Raw genomic sequence first — 25,780 nt, forward strand, 5'->3', positions numbered from 1 at the left:
TTTGATGAATCTCTTGTTTGTACTGAGTAGACAGTATGACTTCACAAATTACTTGTTTACTGTCATGCCTTGATTTATAATTCTCCCTTAAAATTTTAGAGGGTGGGGTTTTTTTCCCAGATATGCATTCAAATTACTGTAAAAGTAGGTCACATCATATTCGTGCAGATGTTACCCTTCCCCTCTCGCTCTAGCTCTCCACTGGTGCATGGGCTTGACGATAAGTTTGCGCTGATGACCCAAGGCAGCACTCGCAAAAGGTGAACCAATCTCATAAATCTTTCACCGTGATCCTGCTGTGTGTTAAAGGCTTACATGTAGTTCGGAATATTAATTAAAGACAGTTAAGTGGCATTTTTTAGAACTATGTCCTTAGCGTCTCCTACCTAGCAGAGATGCTTATTCTGCGTTTGCCTTGCGTGCATAGTCCTGTGGCAAGTGCTGGCTGGAGTTCGGGGGGGTGTTGCTGGTGTGGAAAGGTGCAGGTCACCCTTGCTGCCTGGGACAGTCCCGATGTCCCTGCCAGGACAGTCCCCAAGCTCCTGGGAGAGTGGTGGGGGTTCTGTCCTCCTGCCAGAAAGCTGGGGGAGAATATTTACAGCGGCTTGCTTGGAGAAGGGAAGCAAAAACAGGGTAGAAGAGCAGTAAGCCAAGAAGGGAGCTGGCCTGGCAGCTGCTGCGAGTGCAAGGCGGGTCAGATGTAGCAGAGAGCAGATTTACACCACCGTTTCCTCGGCACTGAATAAGAGATTTCCCTTAGGAGGTTTTTATGGAGAGGTGCAAAGAGCTGTTAAGTCATTAGTGCAGTTTCCCATTGTGGCAGCATTATTCCTTGTTATCTCCACTTTATAGCTTCTCTTTCTCACCAGCAGCTACTGACCCAATAAATATTTGTCCTGACTGTATTATCTGCATCCCAAATGCTTGCCTTGTCCTTTCCCATGCAACTTGAAGACACTACAGCCCCTTCTTCTTCCTGATAGGCAGAGTCTGGGCTTAATCACCCACCAGCGCTGCGGGCTAATGCCTACCCGGGAAACAAATCCTGACCTTAGGTAAGGACTGGGGAAGTTTCCCCCCACAAAAGCACTTTTCTTCCTTCAGCTTTTAAACCCTCCACTTCCAAGACGCGTCCTTGACACAGCAGCTTCTAAAGCAACCTCCCTGTTTCACAGCAGCAGCTCTTTGCCTTCTTTTTTTCTATTCCATTAACTCAGTGTTTTGCAGCCAACACTCCTGTTAATTAGGTGCTAATTTATTATTCCAACCAGCTGTTATTACTGTGTAACCCCCCCCCCCCCACCACCACACACACACACACACACACACATATATACACAGCCCCCTCTCCAGCCCCAGGCTGTTTCACATCTGGGTTTTGGGTGTGCTTCCAGCCATGGCATCACTATTGGTTGGGTGACCAACATCCCCAAATTAGCATCTAAGAGAGGCACCAAGGCTGCCCTGGGCCACGAAGGGGGACAGTGAGGTTCCCTGTGGACTCTGGGGGAACATTTTCCTTCCCTAGCTCAGCATCGCACCAGTGCATGGCCCCCACTCCAGTATGGTCCTTTCCAGGTAAACCATCCCCATGAGCACCAACAGGACCTGCTTTGTGGGGGATTTATGTCTCCTGGTCAGTTGATTTTAAAGAGATGTCAACACTAATTGAAGCACATGCCATCCCTCTCCTGTGTGGACCCCCTCATGTCCAGTAAAGCCTGACAGCATTGCCCTGGGGGAAAGACGAGCGACACTGGGGGCACTGGGCAGTGTTTTTTTCATTCTATTCTTATAGTAATTTTTTTCTTTAAATATTCATAAGAGCTTTTTTGATTGGAAATCAAACTAGTAAAAATTCCCAAAAGAGAGGAGTCATTTCCCAGCTGGGTCTTGTTAGTGCATTTCATAGCTATCAAAAACAATGTTCTCCTAGCTCCCTGCCCTTGCTCCAATTCATTAACTAGTGATATTAATTAGTTGTAATGTATTAATTACGAGCTGATACTTCTAATGTAAAGGAGGCTGAGTGCAAGAATGAGCTTCATAACGTCTCTGTTTGTGGATGAGTTTTCTGAATTTTGCAGCTGCCCTGGAGAGTTGTGGTTATGCCTGCCAGATAACAAATGCAGCTATGTTCGTTACTGCTAGCAGGAGCGTCGTACAATCGGGAGGTAAAATACTGATTTTAATGATGTTGTATGGGTGTGCAGGGTCATGGCTGGTGTGCAGGTGTCTTCCAGCTGGGTGGATGTTGGCATTGGTTCTTGCTGTTGTGTTGAGGACATGGCTGTTGTTCAGCATCCCAGTGTGCCCTTCCCTCCTCCCCTCCGTGGCTGGGATGCTCCAGGGGTTTTGTCCATGTTGGTGGAAAGCAATGTGCCATGGTGAGCCTGGGTTGCCGGCTCTTGGGTGGCTTGAGGGCTCTGCAACTCAACTCTGCGTTGCAGAAGGCAGCGAGTCGCCCTGACTCCACGTAACTGCCCCAGGGGTGTTTGTCGTGGCTTCTTTTAAGCCATATCAGATAAAAAGTCTGCATCAACCCCAGTTTCTTGCTCTAATGCGAAGAGCAAATCTGTTGTAGCCCATCCCGGAGGTCCGCAGTTGAGTCCCTGGTTTGTTAGCCGAAACGGCAGCCTCTCTGCGAGGCGGCTGTGTCAAGTACACGTTGTCTGGTGGCGACAGTCGTGTCACTCGAGGGTATTAGCACAGCGGCATCGAGCCCTGCAAAGACTCAGCCTTAGCAACGTGGTTGAGGTCATTTGTGCAACCAGACATGCTCAGGCTTTAAGACAGGCTGGCGCTTGACGTGAAGATGTAAGGATGTATCCTGTAATTTAGGCTGTCTTTCAGATCTTTTGTATATGCCACAGTCACTTAAGAGGATCTCTTTGGTCAATGAGAGCAAAGCACTGCCATTAAGGAGGAGAGCTAGTCTCTATGGAGATGGGCGCATGGCGAGGAAGGTCACAACTTGGTGGCAGAAAAGGCTGAAGCTGCAGATTAACAAAAGATGGTTTGATAAAAGAATTGGGGATGCTGCAGTCAGTAATACTGTTTGGTTTTGTTTCTGCTGTGGTCAGTTGACACCCCTGTGATACTCTGAGCGTGCTAGGAGCAGGTAAACGTCCTTTGCAATTTATTCAGCAACAGCTTCCAAGATGTGAGCCGAGCAGAGAGCCATGGAAGCGGGGAGTTCGGGTGTAGCTCCCTGCTGTGCTCCTCCAGGGCAGTGCTGGGGCGGGCAACCTGCACAGGCAGTGCTGCTATCGGAGATATTTAAACTGCTCGGCTTTAATCCCAAGGACGCTTAGGGATCAAGTACTGTCAGCGTAATTCAGTAATCTTTAGATTTAAGATGTGCCAGGCATTGCCAACTCTTGCAAAATACTGAGCTGGCTGGTTATTTTCCTTTTCCCTCTCCCTCACTTTAGGTCTATAAATGTCACTAAATATTAATGCAATATTTTGGACCGGGTGAGCCATCAAAGCAGGACCACGTGGTGGTACTGAAGCAGTGGGACAGCCCCACTTGGAGCGTGGGCTCTCCTGTCACTGTTTCTTTCCCTACCATGGGAAGCTGCCCCGTTCCCACCATGTTTATCTCTTTCCGCGGCACGGTTGCCCCCAGGAGCTCGGTGCAGAAGCAGCCGGGGAGTTGGTGGTGAGATGGCATTGCTCCCACCCGTGGGGCAGGAGAAACCCACTTGGCTGAAAACACAGTGCTGGGCAACCCCAAGGAGCGTTCGTTCTTCATGCAGGTCTTTCACCTACATGGATTAATGGCCCTTTACACTAGCCGGAGATTGCACAGGCTTATAGATTTTAAGGATACAACTTTTTGAGGGTTCCCTCTGCAAAGGGCTGCAGAGCCGGGACTGCGCATTTTTGGAGCTGGGCGGGCGCTGGGCTGCCTGGTGGTGTCATCCTGCACTGCGACTCAGGGGAAAATGCTCAGACCCCAGGAGCGCAAAGTAAATATTTAGCTGGCTCCTCTCAGTGTTGATCTACAGGCGGAGGCTAGGTAGGTAGTTAACACTTTTCCCCCTGCTGTGTGCTCTCACAAGTTGAGGTAATTTGGTGATTTGACAGCATTTCTCCCTCACACTGAATATAAATAGGCGTTTGGCACACCTACTGCATAAATGCAACGCTGCTGGAGGTGGGGGGCAGAGGCAGCCGAGAGCTGTTGGCGTTAGAGTACAGCGTGCTGATGTCATTCTGAAACCCGAATTTCTGCAGTGCGCTAGCCGCGTTAGTCATGCTACATAGAACCCCCTCTTGCCGTCACAGACCGCCGGCCGGTTGCCCGAACCCCTGCGTGCCTTGGGCTGGACCGCGGGTGGGATGCTCTGCTCCCCTGCCCATTGCACGGTGCTGCCTCGGATGCCCCCGGCTCCGTCCTCGAGATGCCCTGATGGCCCAGTGAGGATGGGGGAGCCCAAGTTGTCCCACAGTTAATTAACTAGGAGAACCACGAATTCTATAAGGCATCAGAATTCAGTTTTTTCTTAGTTTCTTTTTCCTTGTTGTTTTTGTTAATGAATGCATTCCATGTGCGCATGGAAATATCCTGATGAAGCTTGAAGAGCTGAATCAAAGGAAAAAAAGGCTCTCATTTTGCACCAGCAGTTAGCTGATGAAATGTAAAGATGCAGTGGGCTGATTAGTGATTCTGGTAATGTAATTAATGCCTCTGTTCTTTCACATGTGCAGAGCTGGAGATCGAGCTGAGCGCTCAGTGGAAATTTGCCCTGAATGTGCAGTTCAGTGCGCTCAAAGTTATTGCTCCCTAGTTATGATTCCTTCAGTAATTCCAAATTAAAGTTGATATACTTGTAAACGAAAAGCAGGGCATGCTTATGAATTACAAGGGCTGGAGAATTTGGTTGCAAGATGTGAATGTTAATGCATCTGAACCACCGTGCGCTGGGCAGGGGAGGGACTGGCAGCAGAGAAAACGCCTTGGTGGGTGTCACTTCTTCCAGGTGCAGAGCTGGTGGAAGGGGCTGGCCAAAGTCCTCATCTCCACTTCCCTGGCTGCTACAGGCAACCAGCTTCGCATAGTTCTGCTGTTACGTCTTCTTAACATCTCAACCGTCATAAACCATTAACATAATTCCCAATCTGAAACCAAACTCAGAGGAGCTCATTTTTGCATGCAACATGATTTTTGGCGTGCCTTACATGAAACTTTTCTCTCTTCCCCCCCCACCTCCATCCCTCCCCCATTTTTAATAAACATGACATTATCAAAATATTAGCGACGCCGGATTTGCTGTCGTTGGTTTACCATAGATAACAGCATGGAGCGTTCTTTCCGTTTTGATTCAATAGTGCATGACAAGGGAATCCAATTTGTTCAGATTTAGATGACATGCCTCCAATTATGTAATTCCATTAGGAGGTGCCTGCAGCCAAGTCTGTGCTCACAGTCTCGGCAGACATAACTCTAATGGGACGTGTTGCAATATTGCTGTGTGGTAAGCACAACTTTGATAGAGAGCACGACCTGTCTCTCCCAGTCGTGTTTGTGGGAATGGAGAAGATGAAAAATGGTCTAGCTGTACTTAGGGCTCTAATCTGGCAATAAGTTATGTCACTACAAGAACAAAGCTTTGCAATGAAAGGTGAATTTGTAATGGCTATATATTTTATGTATTCAAAATCAGACAGTAAATGCAGCACTTTGAATATGATCTTATATTCAATCCCATAAATGGAAGATATATTGGTTGCAGTTTTTCCTCTTGAATACCATCTCAGATTCCTATATACTTGGGAATGTTGGATATTTATGAGGATATAAAGCAGCGATGAAAACATAAGACTAAATCTTAGCACAGTTACAACTTGCTTTAAATTATTAATCTTTAAGAAGCACGATAAAAAATTCTGCCATGCAAATTTTGTGGGACTGGGGTTGGTGTACATACACATTACCATAGAGCTATCTAAGTAATGTCTTTAAAATAATTGTGTAATGTTGATGCAGACTTACAGTTTCTGCAGGCAGGAAAAGGCAATTCTAGTGGCAGATCTGTCTCCCCAAGAAGCGGGATGTAACACCACTCATAAATAAAGCTGTTTAGATGAATTTAGCATCACTTGCAAACCAGAACATTTCTGCAACGCCTTTGGGTAACAGCTCAGATGGGGCTTGGTTGGGCTCAGCTCCTCGAGGGCTGGGAAGGGGGCTGGATGGGGCATGTGGGATGTATTTTTGGTAGAGGATGCTCAGACCTGTGGAAACTGCGGAAATTTAAAGGCACTTAATAGCTATAAAAAGGTCAAAGCTCTGACAACCATAAGATATCTCTTGCTCGGTCTTGCCCTGATTGGGTTGAACCTGCAGGCAGGACTACTCCACAAAGTTGGGATGTGAGCTGTACACCCCGCCTCTGTTGGCCAGTACCAACTAGGGCTTGGTCGAACAGATACTATTTAAATATATAGCTTTTATTAAGAAGAAAAGCTCCTTAATCCTTGCTCTGGGAAAGTATGAGTGATAGCATCTCTTCTTTCACAGTCTTTTGCAGTTCTCACATGAATATATGAAAGAATTTAATAATGTTCTAGGTTAGAAAATAGGGTATGCATATGTATACATCTTTAAAATCTATCTTCTCTGACTTTCTTTCCCCTTATTTATGCTGAGAGAGGAAGCCAGCAACCGATTTCAATGTATGATGCATCCAATATCACCTTTCACATAAACAGAAAAAATATGCTTCCTCTGTTGATGTGATGAGACCAGGATGCATTTAAGTGTCTAGAGCAAGTGTCATTTTGTTTAAAATAATGTGAAGAGAAGCCCAGTCTCAGTATGTTGAAATGAGTTACGGGGGTGCTGCTGCTTTAATGACAGGATGGTGGAGATGTAGCTAAAGATGCTGCTGCTGTGCCTGAGCCCTGGCCCAAATCGCCGCTGTCGTGAGCCCTTTCACACCCGTCGCTCTTGTCCACGTCCCTGCTCGGATGCTTTGCCAGAAAACCCGGCTTAGGTGGCATTTGGCTGTGCGTTAATCTAGCCCCTCAGTGGATGGCTCAGCCTGCAGATATAATGGAGTCTATCAACCTCAGGTTCAAAACCCAGTGTAATTTTGTGGGAATGAATTCTTCAGATAAATTTGGTAGAGCACAGTTTCTTAATCTGCTAAATGGGAAAAGACACTGCTGCCTGGCGTTTATTGGATTTTGTGCGATTTGGAAAGAAATTAGATTGTTTTAGATTAACCCCTCCAGGGATGGACACCTAAGAAGAGGCCATTGTCGCTCAGACAGTTGATTTTCAGGTTTATTTATCGCAGCAATCCAGCTGCCGGTGTGACTGAGAGCAGAACCTGCGCTGCTGCGATACACTTCATCACGCTCTGGAGCACCCGTTCGCTGAGTTCAAATGAGAAAGCATCGATCTGCGGCAAACCAGGCTGCGTACCCCAGTATTGGTGGCACTGCCCGATGCTTTGGCTTTTCTCCCTGGGAGCCAAATACCCAGGTGGGTTTCCCTGGGTGTCCAGGGGCTCACTGGAAAGTGTCTGTGAAGGCACCTGTGCTCCAAGGCATGCTCTGCCCTTGGGTCCTTCCAGCTCTGCCAGCGCCCTGTTTGGCTCCCTTTAGGAAGAGGTTCCCCAGGTGAGCTCAGAGGACCACCATGGGTCTCTCCATCTTCACCTCTGGATGCCAACGTGTCACTGGATTAAGTGACAGCAAGCAAATCTGCATGCGAAAGTGAAAGCCCACGTGGCGAACGCTTTTCTGGCTAGCGGGGTGAGCCAAGCATCACTGGCTGTCTGCAAAGCTGGCACTGGCCCCTCCACCTCCAAAGCTCTACTCCTGAACACATTTCAAAGGAAAATGGGAGAAGTCTGGGGTCCGAAGGGGCTGTGCCTTGGCCTGTGCAGCATCTCCACTTGTCTAGTCTTCGCAGGAGTGCTTCCACATCCCACAGATGTCTGCACAAGGGTGAATTGTGAGCGCAGACCTGGTGTTCCCAGCGCTCTGCTTGCTCAGGGGCACGACGGGAGGGCTGCCCGTCCTCACAGACCTAGCTGGAAGCTAGCCTGGTGCTGACGTTGAGAGAAGGGGTTATTACTCAGTACTGCGAGTGGCGAGAGGAAACGTTCAGCGTATTATATTCTGGGACACCTTCCCAGAAAACGTTTTCTTGCGGTAATTACAGCACTGATGCCATAAGCCCCGGCAGCGGCTCCCCTTTGCGGTTAGTGGAGATGAATGGAGTGGAGTACCAGGGAAGCTCTCCGAGATTCAGTTTGGCCGTAGCCTGTTAAATTAAGAGCCCGTTCAACGAGGGCATCGTGCGCTCCTCGGCCTGATGGAGACATAGCCTGGCCACACGCAGCAGGGCGTGAGAGCCGAAATCTCACCGCGTTTGCTGCCTGAACTCCGGGGATGCCACCGCAGCTCTCCCCCCACGGTCGCCGGACCCGCACCTTCTCCTAGTGTGTTGTCTGAACTGGATCATAAGCTCCTTGAAGCAAGAACCACATTGCCATGGTGCTGTAAACCCAGGAGATGAGTGTTCACCCGCTTCATTGTGTTCCACGTGGGGTTTACAGAAGAAAGGTGCAAGCCACAGGGTGGACCCAGCCTGAGCTTGGTCTCCTCTAGGCTGCGGCTACATCCATTGCTGGATAATGCTCAGACACGTCTGAACATGCGTTTATAGAGTTGTGGTCAGTTGAAGGTGGCCCCAGGTCCTCCTCGTCCCCCTCCACATTGTGTGACATGTGTGATGATGTTACCCTATGTGGCTTCTGTTTCTTGAATTATGTTTTATTTTTTAGAAGAGGGGGGAAATAAACACGTGAAAGTGCAAATCTGGTCATAGGTACTGGTTTTTTTGGCAGGATGGTAGGCCAGCAAGGGTGAATAGAAAAGCTTCCAGCCTTGCTCCTCTTTCATCCCCTGGTGATGTGGGACTTGGCACTGATGGGTGCTGAAGGGACGCTCATGGATGCCATCCTGTCCCTTCCCCGTGGGGACGCCCTTTGGGAGGACTGCCGAATACACCACAGGGGAAGAGGAGGAAATCTGGGGAGCTATAAATGATATGAGTGGGATTCGCTGGGGAAGACGCTGAGATTAACAAGTTAAGTCCTTCACTGAGATGGAGGTAGTAAGGTCACCTCTTTGCTCCCTCAAGTAGGGCAGTTCCTCTTCAGCCACCTTTCATCCCTTCATCCTTTTTCCAAGGCAAATGCTCTCCTGCTTCATACTGCCGTGCTTTTGGGACGTATAGAGTTGTGTTCCATTTTGTTTCCTCATTCTGAAACACGCTGTGCATTTGCTTGGAGGAGGACAACTTGCATTGACTTTCTACTCCCAAAGCTGCACTCCCGGCATCAGAAGGGTTGCAGCAGTTCGGATGGGTAGGGGAGACACGGTCGAGGCAGGACTTGAAGCTTGCTGATTGGTGAACTGTAAACTTGAGCTGGAAAATGTGGCTGTACTGTAAAATTCAGGACACCATCTGTTTCATTGCTTGCTTGCAGTAACATTTGTACTTGATAATTAAAATGTCATACACATTTTTAGCCAGAATAATCCATGGAGGAGTAGAACTGTGTCTTCTGAAAATCATTCAAGAGATGCTCGCAGATAGGAACGATGCTGTTTTGAACCATCTCTCGCTGCTCATAGAGGAGTTTTGCGCCTTTTTTTTTTCCTTCCCATTTTGAGGAGGAGGTTAGAGGAACGGGAGCAATGGCAGATCCTTTTGGAAGGAGCTGTGAATCTTAGTGAATAACCCTGGATATAATGTGGTTTATTTTGCTTTAGGTTGGTCATGCTGGGGCTGGGCTGGTGGTGCCTCTCCTGGTTTTCTTCTGGCAGCGTGGGTTAGCTTTTGGCTTCAGCTGAAATCGGCTTGTTTTTAAGGGTATCTCAGCTAACTTAAGCAAGACTTTTCCTCCAGCTGGTGTGGCTGAGGGTTCAAAGCTCTGCCTGCTTGGTTGGCTGTGGATGGCGCGGGGTGGGAGCTCAGCTCCTCTGAGCAGCAGGCTCGGGGCTCAAGGACCGCAGCGAGAAGCTGCCGAGAGAAAGGTCAGGTCTTGACACGTGCTTGTGTTACCTTCGCTGCGAGAGAGACAGAGCAAAAGGCAAAGCAAGCAGCGCTGTTCGTGGGCGGTGGAATCGAGTGCTTCGTGCGCAGCGATGCCAGCCCTCACCCGTTCGGCTGGTGCGGAGGGCAGCTGGGCTCCTCTCCTTGCCTAGCCCAGCTTGCTCCGTCTCCCCTTTGCGGTGGCCTCAGCGCAGCTGCCGATTTGGCTGAAGTTTGCTTCGCGGCACTGAAAAGATGCAAAAATTGAATTTGCTTTTGGCTGTCCTAAAATAGGATTTTGAACATCTTAATGCTACAGATTAATTAACAATATAGGAGGCATCTGAAATCCATAAACACGCAATGTGTCCTAGCTGATATCTGTGCTGAATGCGGTGTCTCTGACGCCCAGGAAAGCATCTGATGAGGTTTTGCCAGCTCAGTCTCTGGTTCCCAGGCACATCACATGCTTGGACTGTGTAGATGGTCCTCCTCTGAGCACAACACGATGGACACATCCCTGCGTTGGTTCAGGGTTGTGTAAGAGGCAAAAGTGGCGTTTTCCATAAATGTGGCTTTCTAAGGGCATCACCCTAACAACTTCAGACCAAGTACAATATGCTTTTGCTAAATGTATGAGGTGGAACTAGTGGACATGGGAAATGGGATGTTCTGCACATCTTGTAATGTTTGCAAAGTCTTGCTTGCTTAGCTGATGTAAAACCCCTTCCAGCTGAGCTTTGACACAACAAATACATCTATGGAGTTTTATTAGAAATGCACTCTGCTATTCCATGCAAATTTTAAATGCAGTTATGTCAACCAACTATGTGTGAATAAGATTTTTAAAATCCTGGTCTGCTGGGAGACATTTGAAGCTCACAGCTTTACGGCGCATCAGTGTGTGCTATCAGTAACTAGTCAAGATTAAAGATGAAGTCTGCAGAGGAACTGCAGTGAGTACTTCAGAAATGCTCGCCAGCCGGCAAGGTGCTTTCTGGGCTGTCTCCTGGCTTAAATCAAACATTTTGATGACATCCCAGCATCCATGCAGACCTTCTTGTACATCAAAGTTCAAGACATATCCTCACAGTATCAGATCCTGTGCTTCTGCCAGGAGACTGTATTGTAATGTGTGAGAGAGAGTTTAAAATATTCTAATTGTCTGCTATGAAATTACAGTTTTGTTCCCTGGAGTAGAAAAGTGAGTTTAAATCATTAACGCCACAAGTCTCAGTGATGATTACGGAAATGTTTGCAAGTGACTTAATCAGTATAGTTTGTCTGAGTGGCCCATTTTAATATTATTGCACTGATTAAGTTTTCTTAGCTAATATGTGTTTCATTTCCAATTCAATTAAATGAGAATCCCCTTCTATTACATGATATTACTGAAGTGCCCTAGTGGGGCAGAAGCACACTTGGTATTTTCAATTGATACAGATTTCTTCATTATACAGTCTCATGGTGCTAAATGAAATCAATGAAAACTGAAATTAAAATTGTAGCAAGTTGCAGCTGTAAATACGTTGTCCGCTCCTCTGTCCCTCTTTTAGCAGTAGGCTGAGAATATATTGTGATAAGCAAAATATAAGTTGCATTAATGTGCCCTTTTTATACGCTATATATATCCTTCCTTTAGTTTTTAAAAGCACTTTCATGTAACCTATCGTGGGATATATTAACGGGCATGTGGAAGATTATCTGCAAATGGCTTGTGAAGGAATTAACATCAGCCTTACATTTTTTCACACGGCAAACCTCCTCCTTTTAGTTATTATTGAAGAGAATTGATTGAGCTCTGATATAGTAACAAATGATTTTATAAATACCTCTCTGGAGTTAATTCCCCATTGTGGGATATGCAGAGCTCTTGGAGCTAATCGTATGATCTTTTTCTTGAGAGCTCCAGGATTCCTCCAACGTCGAGGCGGAGATGTTCAGCAGTACATACTTTCATATACGAAGGAGCGGGGAGGCGTGTTACTACAATTCAAGCAGCGATTAGGAAATTGCAACGAGTGCTCAGGAAATACGATAAATCACAACTTCTAAATACACATTCATACATTCATAAAAAAGACAAATGTACGTGTCAAGCTGAGACGGGAGCCCTCTGCACCCTCTTGCTTCTCGATCATATTGACAACAAAACTTGCAAGTGAAGTGCAGGGGGTTCAGCAATCTTCTGCCTCACGCGCACCCTTTGGTGGGCGGCAGGACGCGCGTGGGCAGCCTCAGGGAACGTCGGGCAGGTTCAGCGCGGCAGCCCCTGTCTCACGTTTCTGCTTTTGTGCTGCTCCAAGCGGCCGTGCGTTCCGCTCGTGCCCTCCGCTTGTGCTTGCACGCTCAGGGCACAGCAGAGGCTGTCTGAAGTATCGGTTTTATTAAATTATTAAAAGTATTTTCATCTGGTCAGAGAGCATGTGGCTTAGTGCATTTAAGACATAGCTAAAACACGTATGGATATAAGGATAAAGCTTTTTTCTTTAATACTAAATACATGCTTTTTATAAACAAGAACCTGGAGATATTAATTTTTTTTTAGACTATAATAAGTATTTTAGCATAGTTATTCTGGCTCCATAAGTGCAATGAAAATGTTAGCCTTGGCATATCAATCGTGCTTTACAGATGACTGTAATTTCCTGAATGTCAAAACTCCAAATTTTTCTACTAAGCGAACTTTTCAGTGGCAAAATAGATTGCCTCCATAATATATCACTGTGTGCAGGAAAAAATGAAATCTTTATGTACTGTATTATGAATCAATGAGGCATTAAGATTCTTGGAAGGGTGAGTGGACTCTGGAAAATGAAAAACTGCCACTATTCCCTCTCTGTAAACCACTGCTTATGGAGTGTAGGCTCTGCAAACCTCTATCCTCACCGCCGCAGAAATATCAGTTACAAGTTGAAACCAATTCCTGCGACGGCATTTAGATAGGGTAAATACTGTTGTAAATATCTGATTTATAGCAACATCCTGTGGTTATTCACCAGCTCTTTTGCAGTGGCCTCCTTTTCGCTTTGGGAGGTCTGCCGTGCTTTTTAATGAATCCGTAAGAGCTCTGCGAACGGGGAGGTGCTGTACCATGCCTGGAAGATGCTGCGTGCTGCGGCTCTGCAAGACATGAGCTCTGGGGGATAGGGATGGTTCCTCGCGCCGCGAGTAGGAAGGTACTCCTGGTACTCTGTGGGCTTCAGAGCTTGATTTTTCAAAAGACATCACTCACACCTTGACTTTTCCTTGCGCGTGTTAAGGGCAAAATTCAGTTCTGCATCCTGTTTCGTAAGGGATAATCGCCCTTAGCAAGAAAGGCGCTTTCCAAAGCCAAGACCTTGCGTGCTGCCGAGGCCAGCGTCACCAATCCAGCGTCACCCAAACTGCAGCTCATCGTCAGCAAGAATGAAGCATGGTACACCCTTACGCTGTTGATGCTCCTCTGCCGCCTTCTGTCTCCTTTCCTGGGGTTTTACCTCTCATGTGCAGCTTGGGGGTCTCGGCACCACTGCTGCCCTCCATCCAGATGCCTCTATCATATAATTAAGCTAATGAGGTGGGAAGCTTTGCTGCTCTGGGTAGGTTGTGGTGGGAGGTGGGTGTTTCCAAAGGGCAGTTCCGTCCTTTTCCTGATAGTTTGGGTGGGTGGGATGGGTCTGGGCCCCTCTGCCCCGCGTTGCCACCCCTTCCCGTGCCAGACTCCGGGGTGGGAGGCGGTGAATTCAGGACTGGCTCCGGCGGCTGAGTCACTCTTCTGTTTGCCGAGTCTAAAAACGGAAACTTGCTTCTCTTTTTATACACCGCTTAAAAAAAAAATAAGTAAAAAAGCCACTGTTCTTGCTGAATTGGTTGTGAGCAAGGGTATCCTGCAGAGATCTTCATAATACAGGCAATTATGAAATTAATACCACTCTGGCAAATCTGCAGGGCAGCTCTCCCCTCTACAGGCAATGCTGTGGACAATTAGTTTGTGCGTGAGGGTAGCTGGGAGCATGTGCATGTGTGAGGCTGCATATTTTTTACTTATTTAAAGCCTTATTTTCATTTTCTTTGTGTGTGTGTGCCATGCCTGCACGTATATGAACATGTACCTTGAGCTGCAAAATCTTAAATCGCTGCCTTCCTCTGTGCCTGAAATACTTCTTTTTTGCAGATCTTTCCTATTTGATAATTTCATGGGCAATGATGGGCTGGTGTAATTGCCATTCTTGAAAAATTCAGCTCCTTTTTATAGGTTCCTCTGGCACTTTTCTCCTGCTGCCGTTACTGTGGGTAGGCTGCTGGCTTCCTACCCCCACCATTAGTGTTTCTAGACAAAACATCTCTGTGATTCATTGGGTGCTGATAGAAGTGAAAACATAATGATTACTTAGAGGAAATGTAAATTTACATTTGCTAACGGCTTTAATTCACAGTTCTGAAATACTTATCTCCTTTCCTCCCAGGCCTTGTTCAGAGCTAATGCATGATTCTCCTGTGCCACCCTGAGACCCAGAGTAAAGGAATATAGTCCGCGTGCTCGTAGTTTTGCAGGCTTCTGCAGAGAAAAGCGGTATTTGTTCCTCCTCCTTCTCTCCCTCCCTGTAATCTTTGTACTTCACTTCTTTAAGGAACAAGTCATTTGTTCATCTAGATTTTGCCGTACTTCTAATTTTGGATGAGGTGGAGCTGGAACTTTAGTTTAATTGAAATGATTGAATGAAAAGAGGTCTTGTATGAACAAGGAGGACCCAGCCCTGGGTCTGTTTGCTTGGCAGGCGCTGAGGCCGTTGGGGAGAGGAGAGAAGCGGAGCAGCCCTGCCCTGATAACCCTGTTGCGTGCTCGCCTCCTTGCAAGCGCCGCGACCGCAGCAGGGGAGGACCTGGCATGGGCAGCCGGGCTGCGCATCGGGGCACGGAGGCAGTCCTGCGGCCTCCGTGGGACACTGGGCGTAAGATCTTCTCCCTGAAGCTCCCAGGGAGCACGACAGCCTCCCTTGCTCCTCTCCTGCTCAAGGGCTTGCTGTTGCCCTTGTTTGCAGGGCCGGGGGGGCTGGGAGCAGAGAGGAGCGTTGCGGGAAGCCCATGGGTGATGCTTCTCGGCTGCTGCCGTTGCCATCCACGTCGCTGATGCGAAGCATCTGGGACCGATCTGGAGTAGATGCAAACATTTGATTCCCAGCACTGCGTCGGTGAGCTTGCCAAATCTTTCGGCCTTGTCTCTGCGAGCTGTGCTGCGGGAGCACCTCTCCGCAGGGAAGAGGTATTCCCATTTTGAGGGGGTTTCCAAGCACGCATGGTTGAGGCGGGAGAGGCTGTCACCAGGATGCTCACCCCTGTCCTTTTAATTGTGTCTCTAGGTGAGAAAGTTTGTTAAGAGTCAGGATGAGTCGCAGTATTAAATGAACATTTTGCTTCTCTCGGAGCGATCTCCAAACAGATGCCTGCCTCCAACAAACAAGGCAGCAGGGGTATTTCTCTTGGAGGAACAATTTGCGGTATTAGCAAATCAAATTCTCAGTGGGCCACTCTTGATGGGAATTAACCTCACCTACTGGGAGCAAAGCACGCCCGGCGCCTGGCGTGGTGTAATTGAGTTTGACTTCTTGTAGAGACATGGTGGGCATGATTGATCGGTAGGGAGACCTTCTGCCGAAGGTTAAAATCCATCAGCAGCTTCAGAGCTGCGCAGGGAGGGTTTCTAAGAGCAGAGAAAGAAATGTGAGACTCGCACCGTTCATGTTCCTGACCTTCCATCATTGTCCGTGACTTTGCTGTCAAATTATCCCGAGCGGAGACGTATCGTGAGCGGCGCGGGGCGAGGGAGGAGCGCAGGAGCCTGCCTGCGGCAGAGTTTCAGTTCACTGCTGGGAGCGGCGGCGGCGAAGGGGATGGGATCTCCGACCCGTGCATGGGGCCACCGTGTAGGGGCATCTTCCTCTGGTCGGATGAGCTGTGTGAGAGGAGTTGCCGTCAAAAAAAAAAACCCCAAATTACTCAGCTTTTAAAAGAATGAGTATGTGACTACTCTTTTATAAATGAGCTCTGTGGATTTTTATTCAGTGGCGTGAGCAGTTTATGGGGAGGGTGGGAAGAACACTGATCGTCCTTGTGCTGCTCGCCAGTTCTGGTGATTGTGCATTGTTTCTGGTGCCGAAGTACCAACCCTATGATTATTTTTCTTTTTTCAGTAGCTCAGTCCTTAATCCTTTGCATCATATGCAGAATCTCTGCTGCAGGGGTTTAGTTCATCTTATTTGCTTTTCTGCTGGATGTGGTACATACATATCTGGTCTGTCCCTTTGCCCCTGCCCCTTCAGAGGGAACTTTCCTTTCAAAATGTCCCTCTTCACCTGGAGCATAACTTGGTTTCACACTGCCCTGTTAATGTACCACAAAGTCCATGGACTGGGGAAGAAAGTCCCCCAGAATAGGAAACATTCCTTATTTCCCATCCTCCCCCATCTCCACCCAAAGAGATGGAGACACTTGTATAAAATTGCCTCCCATTCACTGCACAATTCCGTCTGTGACTCCAAACCATCCTAGCCAGGCTTGCCATCTGGATGAGCTTGACCTAGATACAAACTGGTATGCCTGAGCCTGCTTAAAGGGTAGCCTTAGTTTTGCTGGGTGAATGGGACTGCCCCAGTAGGTTCCCTGGAAATCATAGCTCTGCTTCCTCAGCCCGGTGCTAAAGCTGTGTTTTCCTGGGTTAGTTTGCCCCCGGGCACAGTCTGGGGGGGAGGTCGGGATGTTCCCGGGGCTGCAGTGCTCCCTTTGCGAAGGCTGTAGGTTTCTCACCCTCTGTAGCCTACAAAGCCCTTCTTGCTGCAGCCTCATTTCTCAGCAGAAATGGGAAAAGGTCACTCAGTCCCTCACCTACTGATCCATACGCTAATGGATGTAATGGTGAGTGGATGTTTAGCTTTCAGCTCCCCTCTCCAGCTCCTTACCTCATAGCTCCATCAAGCCAGGCTCAGGTTTCCAGGCTGAAGGCATGGCAGCTGCCAGCGTCTGACCTCCAGCCTTCCTCTACCTCAACAAGCAATAAACCAGTGTGGCAGCCTCTGTCCTGGGGCAGGGATCAATCGTCCTTGGCACCAGCGGGAGTTTTAACCCGAAGGGGCTCAGACATGCCGACCTGAAGCCAGCCCTGGTTGTGCTTGTCATGGAAATGGTTCCCATTTGGACCCCCCAGCAGTTGCTTAGAGCCACGCGCTCCGTCCACAGGTTTGGCCATAACCCTTTCTCTCTGCATCGCCTGGGTTGCTGCTGCTTTGCAGTCCTGCTTTGCACAGCCGGGGCGGTTGGGTTGGGATGAGCTGTACTCTTACTTGGGGAGGTTCTGACCCATTTTGATGCTAAAGTAAAGTCCCCCCTTCCTCACCTCGTTTCAGCAGAGCAGCTCCGCACGCGATGAGCGTCCCGAGCACCGCGGCGTGGGTAGCTGCGTATCCCTTACCTGGCAGCTTCTCCGGGCTCTGAAGTCTCTGGCTTTACTCAGTGCTGTCATCCCCTGGGGCTTCACACCTCCTCACTTTGACTTCAATTTATTTTTTTCTCTTTAATGTTGCTTTTAGAAGCTTGCTACAAGGATGCTTTTAAAAAAAATCATTAGATTGGAAAAAAGGACTCTCATTCAGTCCCTGTGCTGGGCAGAGGTGGGGAAGGGGCTGGCACGGATGCGCTATGTGACCACAGAATTATCCTTCAAAGTGAGCAGATGGCTCAGTCTCAATAAACCCCTCAGAGAAATTCACAGAGGTCTTTGAGGCTTCAGTTTGTTTCGTATTTTCTCCAGGCGCTGTGCAGGAAGGAGAGAGGGGGCTGCTGTGGGCTGAGGAACCAGACAGCTGAAAGCAGGTCCGTCCATTGACAGCACATGTTTTTTGGTCCCTCTCCACCGAAAACATTTTATCTTAGCAAACGTCACGTCATAGCAAAAACGTCAGGCAGGGGCTTGCGCTGTCCCCCCAAGCCAGCATGCGTTGCTCCCGGCTGGGGGGTCTGTGGGATGCTTGTGCAGGAGGAAGAGGATAGAGCATCTTCATGACCATGTAGGTTATTAAAGTGCCCTGGGACCGGCCACGGGGCATTGGCGTGGCAGCACCACTGCCCCAGAGATGGTGCCCGTGCTGGGTCAGTTGGAGGGAGCTGCAGTTCCAGCCCATGGGTGAAACATGGCTTTCCTGGCACTGCAGTGGTGCCAGGACGGTGTGGCAGCTGGCGTGCCAGGAGGATGCAGCTGGAGGGCTGGCATGGCTGTGGGGAGGCCGAGCACATCTCTCCTCTCTCCATCCCTGGCTTCCAGCACAACAGCCTGCCTGTCTGCGCCACTTTCTTGTTTTCCTTGTCCCACCCATGGGTAGAAGCGTCAAAGCACCAAGAAAGCCCAGCTTTCACACCCTGGCAGACGATGCGAGCCATTAGCTGGGCGTTTGTCTGAGGGGAGCTTCTGACCTTTCCTGAGCAACTCTGCAGTAATGGATCATGCACAAATAATTCACGGCTCCCAAAACCACTCTGGCTTCAACCTTGCAGTGATGTGATAAGCAGAGCGGGTGGTGCAGCACGGGGGACAAACTCAACCTCGTGGGACTGTTTGGTCCCCGCATTCCTCGGGGAATAGCTGTGTGCAGGGAGATACCACGAGCAAGTGGCTGTCACGCCATCTCGCATTCCTGATGGCTCCAGGGTCAACCTACTTTTTGAGTTGCTCACGAGCACCTTTTGTTCTCTGCTTCATAGGCATCCAGCTCAACTTTATTAGAAAATCTGTGTTTCTGATGAGTGCAGCTCTTTAAGTCAGAAGATGATTCACAGTAAAGTTTGAGCTCTACCTGCAAACGTATTGTCTCAGGCTCCGAAGCACAAGCTTCAAGGAATGGGCAAGAGCTCAACACCCCCTTGTTAAGACAGCAGAAAGAACAAGCTGTTACGTACAGAGCTAAAAATAACTGAAAAGCTTTGAGTCTTCCTCCCAGTTGCAGCAGAAGGATGCACTAAGCGCTGATGGCCGAATCCATCTCTGGCGCAGCTCTGACTTGATGATACATTAAAGCTTTTGTGACTTTTTGAAGCTCAGTTCAGATAAACACAGAGCAGCGTGGCTGCTTTTCCGGAGCTGTCGTGATTTCTAACATGCTTGAGAGTGGCTTGGGGCAAATCCAAAAGCTGGTGTTCCCAAAAGGGATGGTGCCTTTTTCAGTAGAATTTTAACAGGGAAACTTAAGAAGGGCAGAAGCGCACAAAATAGCTGATATTGGCCCAGCAGCTGACAAAGCATCTCTCTGTAAGCCGTGTCTTGAAAGCGGGATTCATCTGGTAAATAATGACATGGTATAAATAACAGCGCTGAGCCTGTTTGCAGGGAGCTGTGCTCAGGTTGGGTAGGATATGGGCTCGGTCTGGGGCATCCCATAAGCATCCCTGCCGATGGCCTGGCTTCCTGAGCGTGGGGTGCTGGAGGGAGCCCAGACACCTCCACGCTCACTGCAGAGTCCAGTGAGCATCCTTACTCGGCCTCCGCTCCCCGGTCTCCCTCGACTGCAACGTTTTCCTCTGATGGGCGCTGATGGAGATATCTCACCGGATGAGGCCGCTGGCCACCTGGGGTGATGGGGATCCGTTATGACACAGTTTCTTCTGCCAACATACAAGTTTTTATTCATTCTTTTGTTTTTACAACAGCAGCCAAGGGAGGCACTTTGTCACTGCCTGTGACCAAAGAGCACAGAGGGAGAGTGGCTGAAGAGTTTGAGCTATGATAAAATGCTCACTGTATCGATCTTGGCTCAGGATTTGTTTCCCTTCTTGCATTAACTCCCCATTGATTGCCGTGATGACCTTAGAGCATACAGTTTTGTTGGCCTTCTCCCTTAGCCGGCAGCACCCCCGTGCCTGCACCTCGCTCCCCCCCCAAGCCTTGCCGAACTGTTGATGGGCCAGGTCGTACAAGGTGCTCTGGGGTAAGCAGAGCTTTGCTTTTGCCTCCTCTGTCATCAGAGGTTTGATGGCTATATGTTAGTCGCTATGGTTAGCATAGAGGTTAGTGCTATATGGCACTAACTTGTTATTGCTTGAGGGTCAGGTCATTATTTTAGTGCAAATAAACTAGATCCAAGGGTGAGGAGTCCTGGAAGGAATTAAAGAAGGGGCTTGGTTTTGCCCTGGAGATGCTCCGTTTCCCCATGTCAGGGACCCCCACGAGGCTGTGTCATTGCTGTATCAAAGGAGGCCTGGTGTACCAGGGTCAGGGCAGGTCCGTCGGGGTGGCTGGTTGGGGTGACGGTGCTCATGGAAAGCCCTTTGCCCTGCTGGGTTCTCCAGCACTGCCAGAGACTTGCTGAGACGACAGAGAGTGAAACTCTTCCCATCGTTGCAAGGGACAACGTGAGGTCGGTGGCTGCTGCTCCGGGTGCGCAACGTGAAAGTCACCTTCATCCTTGCTCCCTCTTAACTCCAGCTTTCACGGTAAAATCATTTAATGACCCTGTTTTGGAGAAAAGTACCTTCCTCGGGGTTGTGGCGGGGGCTTTGGCCTCCTTCACCTGTGTGAACCCGCGGCCAAAGCCCTCGGAGCCAGGGAGCAGCACCAGGGTGAGTGGGGTGGGGATGGCAATAGTGCTGATTGCGGCGTCCCGGCTCTCCGACTGTCGGGTGCCATTGTGTCCGGCCGCTGATGCTGTACTGGGCTCCTTGGCCTTCTTTGGTTTTGCAAGTTTATTGTACTTTCTACTTATTTAATTATTTATGAGCGTGGATGCTCTAAATGGGAAGAGGAATGGTGACTCTCCCAGTTCCCTTTCCCCTGTGCTGTTGGATGCTTTTGGTGCTTGTGATTCACTTTTCAGTCCACCCAGAGACAATTTGCTGTAAAACATTGACATCTAGTGGCTTTTCTGACGAAGGAAACGGTAGGGAACAAAAGATTGGCCAGTCGTTGATGCCACTAGGGAAAGCAAATGAATGTCCCTTCTCCTCCTTACGCAGCACCAAGGACATGGCGATCACACCCTGGGGGCTCGGGGCTCCCGGGCACACGCTCCTTGGTGTCCTCGTCCTGGAGGAGCTGCCTTCCCTGGCAGGACAATTTGCTTATTGAGCTACTTCAATGCCATTTACTTAAGCAGATGGCTGGTATCCTGACGGCATACCTCTGGCATTATCGCTGAGGCCGTGGTCATATTACAGGAGGTGCGAAGAGCTTGGTGTGTATGGCTTCGGGCTGCCGACGGTGGGCAACATGGTGTTTGATGGTGGATGTTAATGTGCAAGTGATCTCTTAATAATATATGTAAGGTTGAGCTTGCAGCATTTCCAGCTGGCAGCCTGACGGAGTTCCCTGCAGCAGCATGTCCCCCGTGTGTGCCACTGTCCTGTTGCTCCAAACCAAAGCCAGCACCCCCCTTGGAAATGTTTTCTCTTACAGACGGTGTAATGCGTCCTTTAACTTCCCGTTCTTCACTTATCTCTCCTCTCTCGTGGTTGCAGTCCTGTATCAGGTGAAGGCAGGAGGATAAAACGAGATTTGCATGGGCTTTTCTGAGATCCTCATTTCAATGCAAGTGGGTTGGGGCTTCTGGGCACATCCCATCTATCTGGCCCGCGAAAGGAAATGTCTTCCTCGTAGGTGTAACGCTGCTCGGGGGCTCGTGCAGCTGAAACCCACGGCTGCTCATCGGGACGAGTAGCACAAGCAGCTTTTTGCAGCCTACATAAACTTGTCAGTGCAGCTCTGTTGTACAAGGAAACTAAAAAAGCCACTAAAGTGCTACCTGTGCCCTGCTCGGGTTGGGGCTTACATCCCGGGAGATATTTTGATTATTCTCCCGAGGTCTGGGGAGAGCACCAGTTGAGGCACCCAGCAGGAGCACGTTGCCGCGTGGGCAGCCCAGCACAGAGGGGAATCTTGGGTTCCCTTCCGCCTCTGTCGAGGCAAAACCCATTAAGCAGAGACGGACGTGTGCAGGTAGATACAACCCTTCCCGCTCCCCCCGGGGAGTTTGTTCAGCCACCCTTCACCCTGCGGAGGTGAGCGCGCAGAGGAGCGCTCTGCAGCAGGGCTCCTGAAAGCCTCTTAGCGCATCTCCAAGTTTGTATCGATTTTGAACGTTAATGCACCGTGTGCTGGAGGCACTCGGGACTAAACGCTCTGCCTTCCTCTCCCCTTGGCAGGAATTTCTACTACATCACCATCCTGCGTGACCCCGTCTCCCGCTACCTGAGCGAATGGCGCCACGTCCAGCGGGGAGCGACGTGGAAGGCGTCCCTGCACGTCTGCGACGGCCGGTCCCCGACCACCGAGGAGCTGCCCAGCTGCTACACGGGGGACGACTGGTCGGGCTGTTCCCTGCAGGAGTTCATGGATTGCCCCTACAACCTCGCCAACAACCGCCAGGTCCGCATGCTCTCCGACCTCAGCCTGGTGGGATGCTACAACCTGTCGGTCATGCCCGAGGAGCAGAGAAATAAGGTTCTGCTGGACAGTGCCAAGGAGAACCTGAAGCGCATGGCCTTCTTCGGCCTGACCGAGTTTCAGCGTAAGACTCAGTATCTCTTCGAGAAGACTTTCAACATGAACTTCATCTCGCCGTTCACGCAGTACAATAGCACAAGGGCCTCCAGCGTGGAGATAGACGAGCAGACTCAGCAGCGCATCGAGGCCCTCAATTTTTTAGACGTGGAGTTGTACGATTATGCAAAAGACCTGTTTTTGCAGCGGTACCAGTACATGCGGCAGAAGGAGCACCAGGAGGCGCGGCGGAAACGCCAGGAGCAGCGCAAGATCCTGAGGGCGAAGCAAGCGCGCCTGAGAGAGCAGGGCGAGAACAGCTCCAGCACTGACTACATAGGGAACGTGGAGCGGTGGCGGCGGTAGTGCGGGGGGGCTCGCCGGACACCAAAAACCGAAGCAGAACCCAACCCCACCCGCAAATTGGAGACACCGGAGCAGCCCAAACAAATCACGCTTCTCAAGGGTTTGAAGCAAAAAGAGGTTAAGATGTTGCCTTTGCAGTTGCCTTTGCAGTAAATGTTGTACTGTACGTGGAACGCTTAATCTTAGCGTGTAATTAAATTGTCCTTTTTAGGTTTGTTGGATTATTTATGAAATACGGGAGCCAAGTAGGCTCATCGGAAATGGTTGCTTGGACGTTTATTTAAAAGAAAAGAAAAAAAAAAAATCCGTAAATTAGTTATGAGTACGAAATGGGATGCTGGAAAATGTTTATGATGCTCGGCTGAAATCTGTCTGGGAAGCAAACTCATTTCCTAATAATGAGCATTTAGCATACTGTCACAATACAGTGTATGAGCAAAACCTTTTCCCTTTGATTTTATCTTAATTTTATTTTAATTATACGTTTTCAAGGGCACCAACTGCTTATGGTATTTACCAAGTTAATGAATGGACGATGAAGGGAACAATAAAGGTCTAGAAAAAATATTGACTAGTTTTATGTATAATATTGGCTTTTAAAAGGAATAGAAGTAATTTCTCTAGTTATATAAATATTTAAAATTTTAAACTTTTTCTACCTACTGCTGTTTAGAGTTTTAAGCTTGGTCTATCTCATATTAAAAAAAAAGAAAAAAAAAAAAAGACATACGTACTTTTCTGAACTCAATGCCAATGTTATAGACACTGTTTCCAGAATTTTTCAGGGCAGTATGATTTTAACCATTCTGGAAAAGTTACAGCACATCTTCATGTTTCATAAAGCCTTTTCCAAATTATAGTCCTGTGACAGTGTCTAATTTTAAGTCTTTCTTACCCATTAGAATACAGAATGCTGAATTTATCATTCCTTAATAATTGGTGGTATAAACTAGATGAAATTATGTTGCAGATATTTGTGTAGTGTCTTTAAAAAGTCATAAAACTCTCTAATCCCAGCAATATTACGAAGAGATTGCTCAATGGAAGAAGTAGATTTACACTTGAATTAGGATTTACTTCCAGTAAATCTTTGCTACACCAGATAAGAACAGGGTTTTTTTTTTTCCTATGCTCTTGAGCCCTTCTTAGCGATGACGGATGAGCGATGACTAAAAATGAGGAAACCAATTTTACCATAGCCATAGTTATACAGGATGAGAAGGTTGCATGGTGCGCGGGGATGCGGTAGCCCGCTCCCGAGCAGGCTCTGCTGGGGCGCAGGGTGCGGAGCTGGAGCTGGACCGGGCTCACCCACAGCCCTTCGGCCTCACCGAGACTGACGGGGAGAGGAGATGGGGCAGGAGGTGCCAGGGGCTCCTATAAATCTCTATGCAAAAAAAAAATAAAAAAAAAATAAAAAAACCTCTGCAAGGCTTGGGCTAGACGTTCAGCAAGTTCAGAAATTTTGTACGTAGCCTGCAACGCTCCCGAGCTTGGCCCTAAGTGGCGATCTCGGTGCGGGTGCGCGGTGATGGAGGCACCCGAAAAGGGCGCTCTTTGTCCCGAGGTACACGATGCTTACAAGGCTCACTTGCACTATTGCCTTTCACCTGTAATATTCTGTACACCGAGAGGGCAGGGGGGCATAAAACAAGGCAGAAGGCTTTAAAACCATCTTACAGCTCCACGCCTAAGTTATCTGAAAGTTGTCTTACATCTCATGTTGTATTGCAACCCGGGGGCAACAATCCTGCCGGGAGCAAGCAGAGAGCAAAGCAGCAGCAAACCAATACCCTGCATTAGCAGCTTGGAAAAGAGAATAACTTCATGTACAGCAATTTTTTTTTTTTAAATGAGAACTGCAGTTGCCAATATGATGTCTCAGTTGTATTTTGGTTTTTACGGGGGAAAATAATTCGCTGTTAAAACTGAAAGGCACTGCTGTAAACAGGACTTAACTGTGGGCAAGCTGGAGGGCCTGTTGCAGAAGGTGCATTTTGTTTTTATGCTGTGGTGTGCATGGTTTACAGAGACTAGTTGCATTTTCTTTGTGTATACTGTTTATTGTATATAGGGGATGTACGAATATAAGGATACCATTTTGTCATAACCATATCAAATTCTACTGATTTCCACTGTAGACGCTGTCTTATTGTGTAGATTTACAGGCCAATCCACTGACTTTGATTGTGTAATTTAACAATAGAACTGATAAATAAAATTTAACTACAGTCTTCTGATTTTCATGTGATTATTTCTTCATCTGACAACGTGTTGGGAATTGCACAGTTCAGAATGAACGGTAATTTCAACATGAATGAAATAGCAGTTGACAGGCAACTATATGAGTTTAAAATCATGGCTTTTCCAAAGTGTTTTTAAACTACAGCTTTCAAGGGCAAAGCCACTTTGGACTTTCTCTGGTTTAGGAGTTACTGCAGAGGTTTTGATTGCTTTTCTGAGCACTCCTCAGAAACACAAGCTGTGGTTTCTGGTGATTTTAAATACGAGGTCTGCAGCATTAAGGGCTTTTTTCTGTGTGTACCTATGTGTGTGTGTGTGTGTGTGTATGATTTTATTTTTTTTTCCTTTACGTGATACCCTCCACTTTTGCTCCAGCTGGCTCTGGAGGATGCTGCCTAGCCAGTGACTTCCAGTGCATCTCGCTGTATCCCTTCCTGGGACATTTTAAAACACAAAGAAGCTAAACCAGACTTAGATACAAAAGCAGATGAGAATGAATTGAGCATAATGCCCCAGATTGACTAGGAAAGATGCTTTTTTACAGTTTGGATGGAGGTGTTTTTTCCCTGGTGGCTATAAAAGATCAGCAGGCTTGCAGGACTTGCAGT

At 48.3% G+C, this 25,780-nt stretch overlaps 1 protein-coding gene across 1 annotated transcript in view; it reads left to right on the forward strand.

Moving 5' to 3' along the window:
• Positions 1–23,935, forward strand: part of HS6ST2 (heparan sulfate 6-O-sulfotransferase 2) — a gene marked incomplete at its 5' end in the record, with an annotated part of 130,694 nt that extends 106,759 nt beyond the window's left edge. Inside the window, one exon of the mRNA XM_010572550.1 lies at positions 22,226–23,935. Within this exon, the coding sequence (XP_010570852.1) occupies positions 22,226–22,928 (703 nt within the window). The remainder of the gene's footprint in view (positions 1–22,225) is intronic.
• Between the last annotated feature and the right edge of the window lie 1,845 nt (positions 23,936–25,780).

Source organism: Haliaeetus leucocephalus, unplaced genomic scaffold (assembly GCF_000737465.1).
Source record: "Haliaeetus leucocephalus isolate CR32 unplaced genomic scaffold, Haliaeetus_leucocephalus-4.0 Scaffold340, whole genome shotgun sequence".
Classification (NCBI taxonomy): Eukaryota; Metazoa; Chordata; class Aves; order Accipitriformes; family Accipitridae; genus Haliaeetus; species Haliaeetus leucocephalus.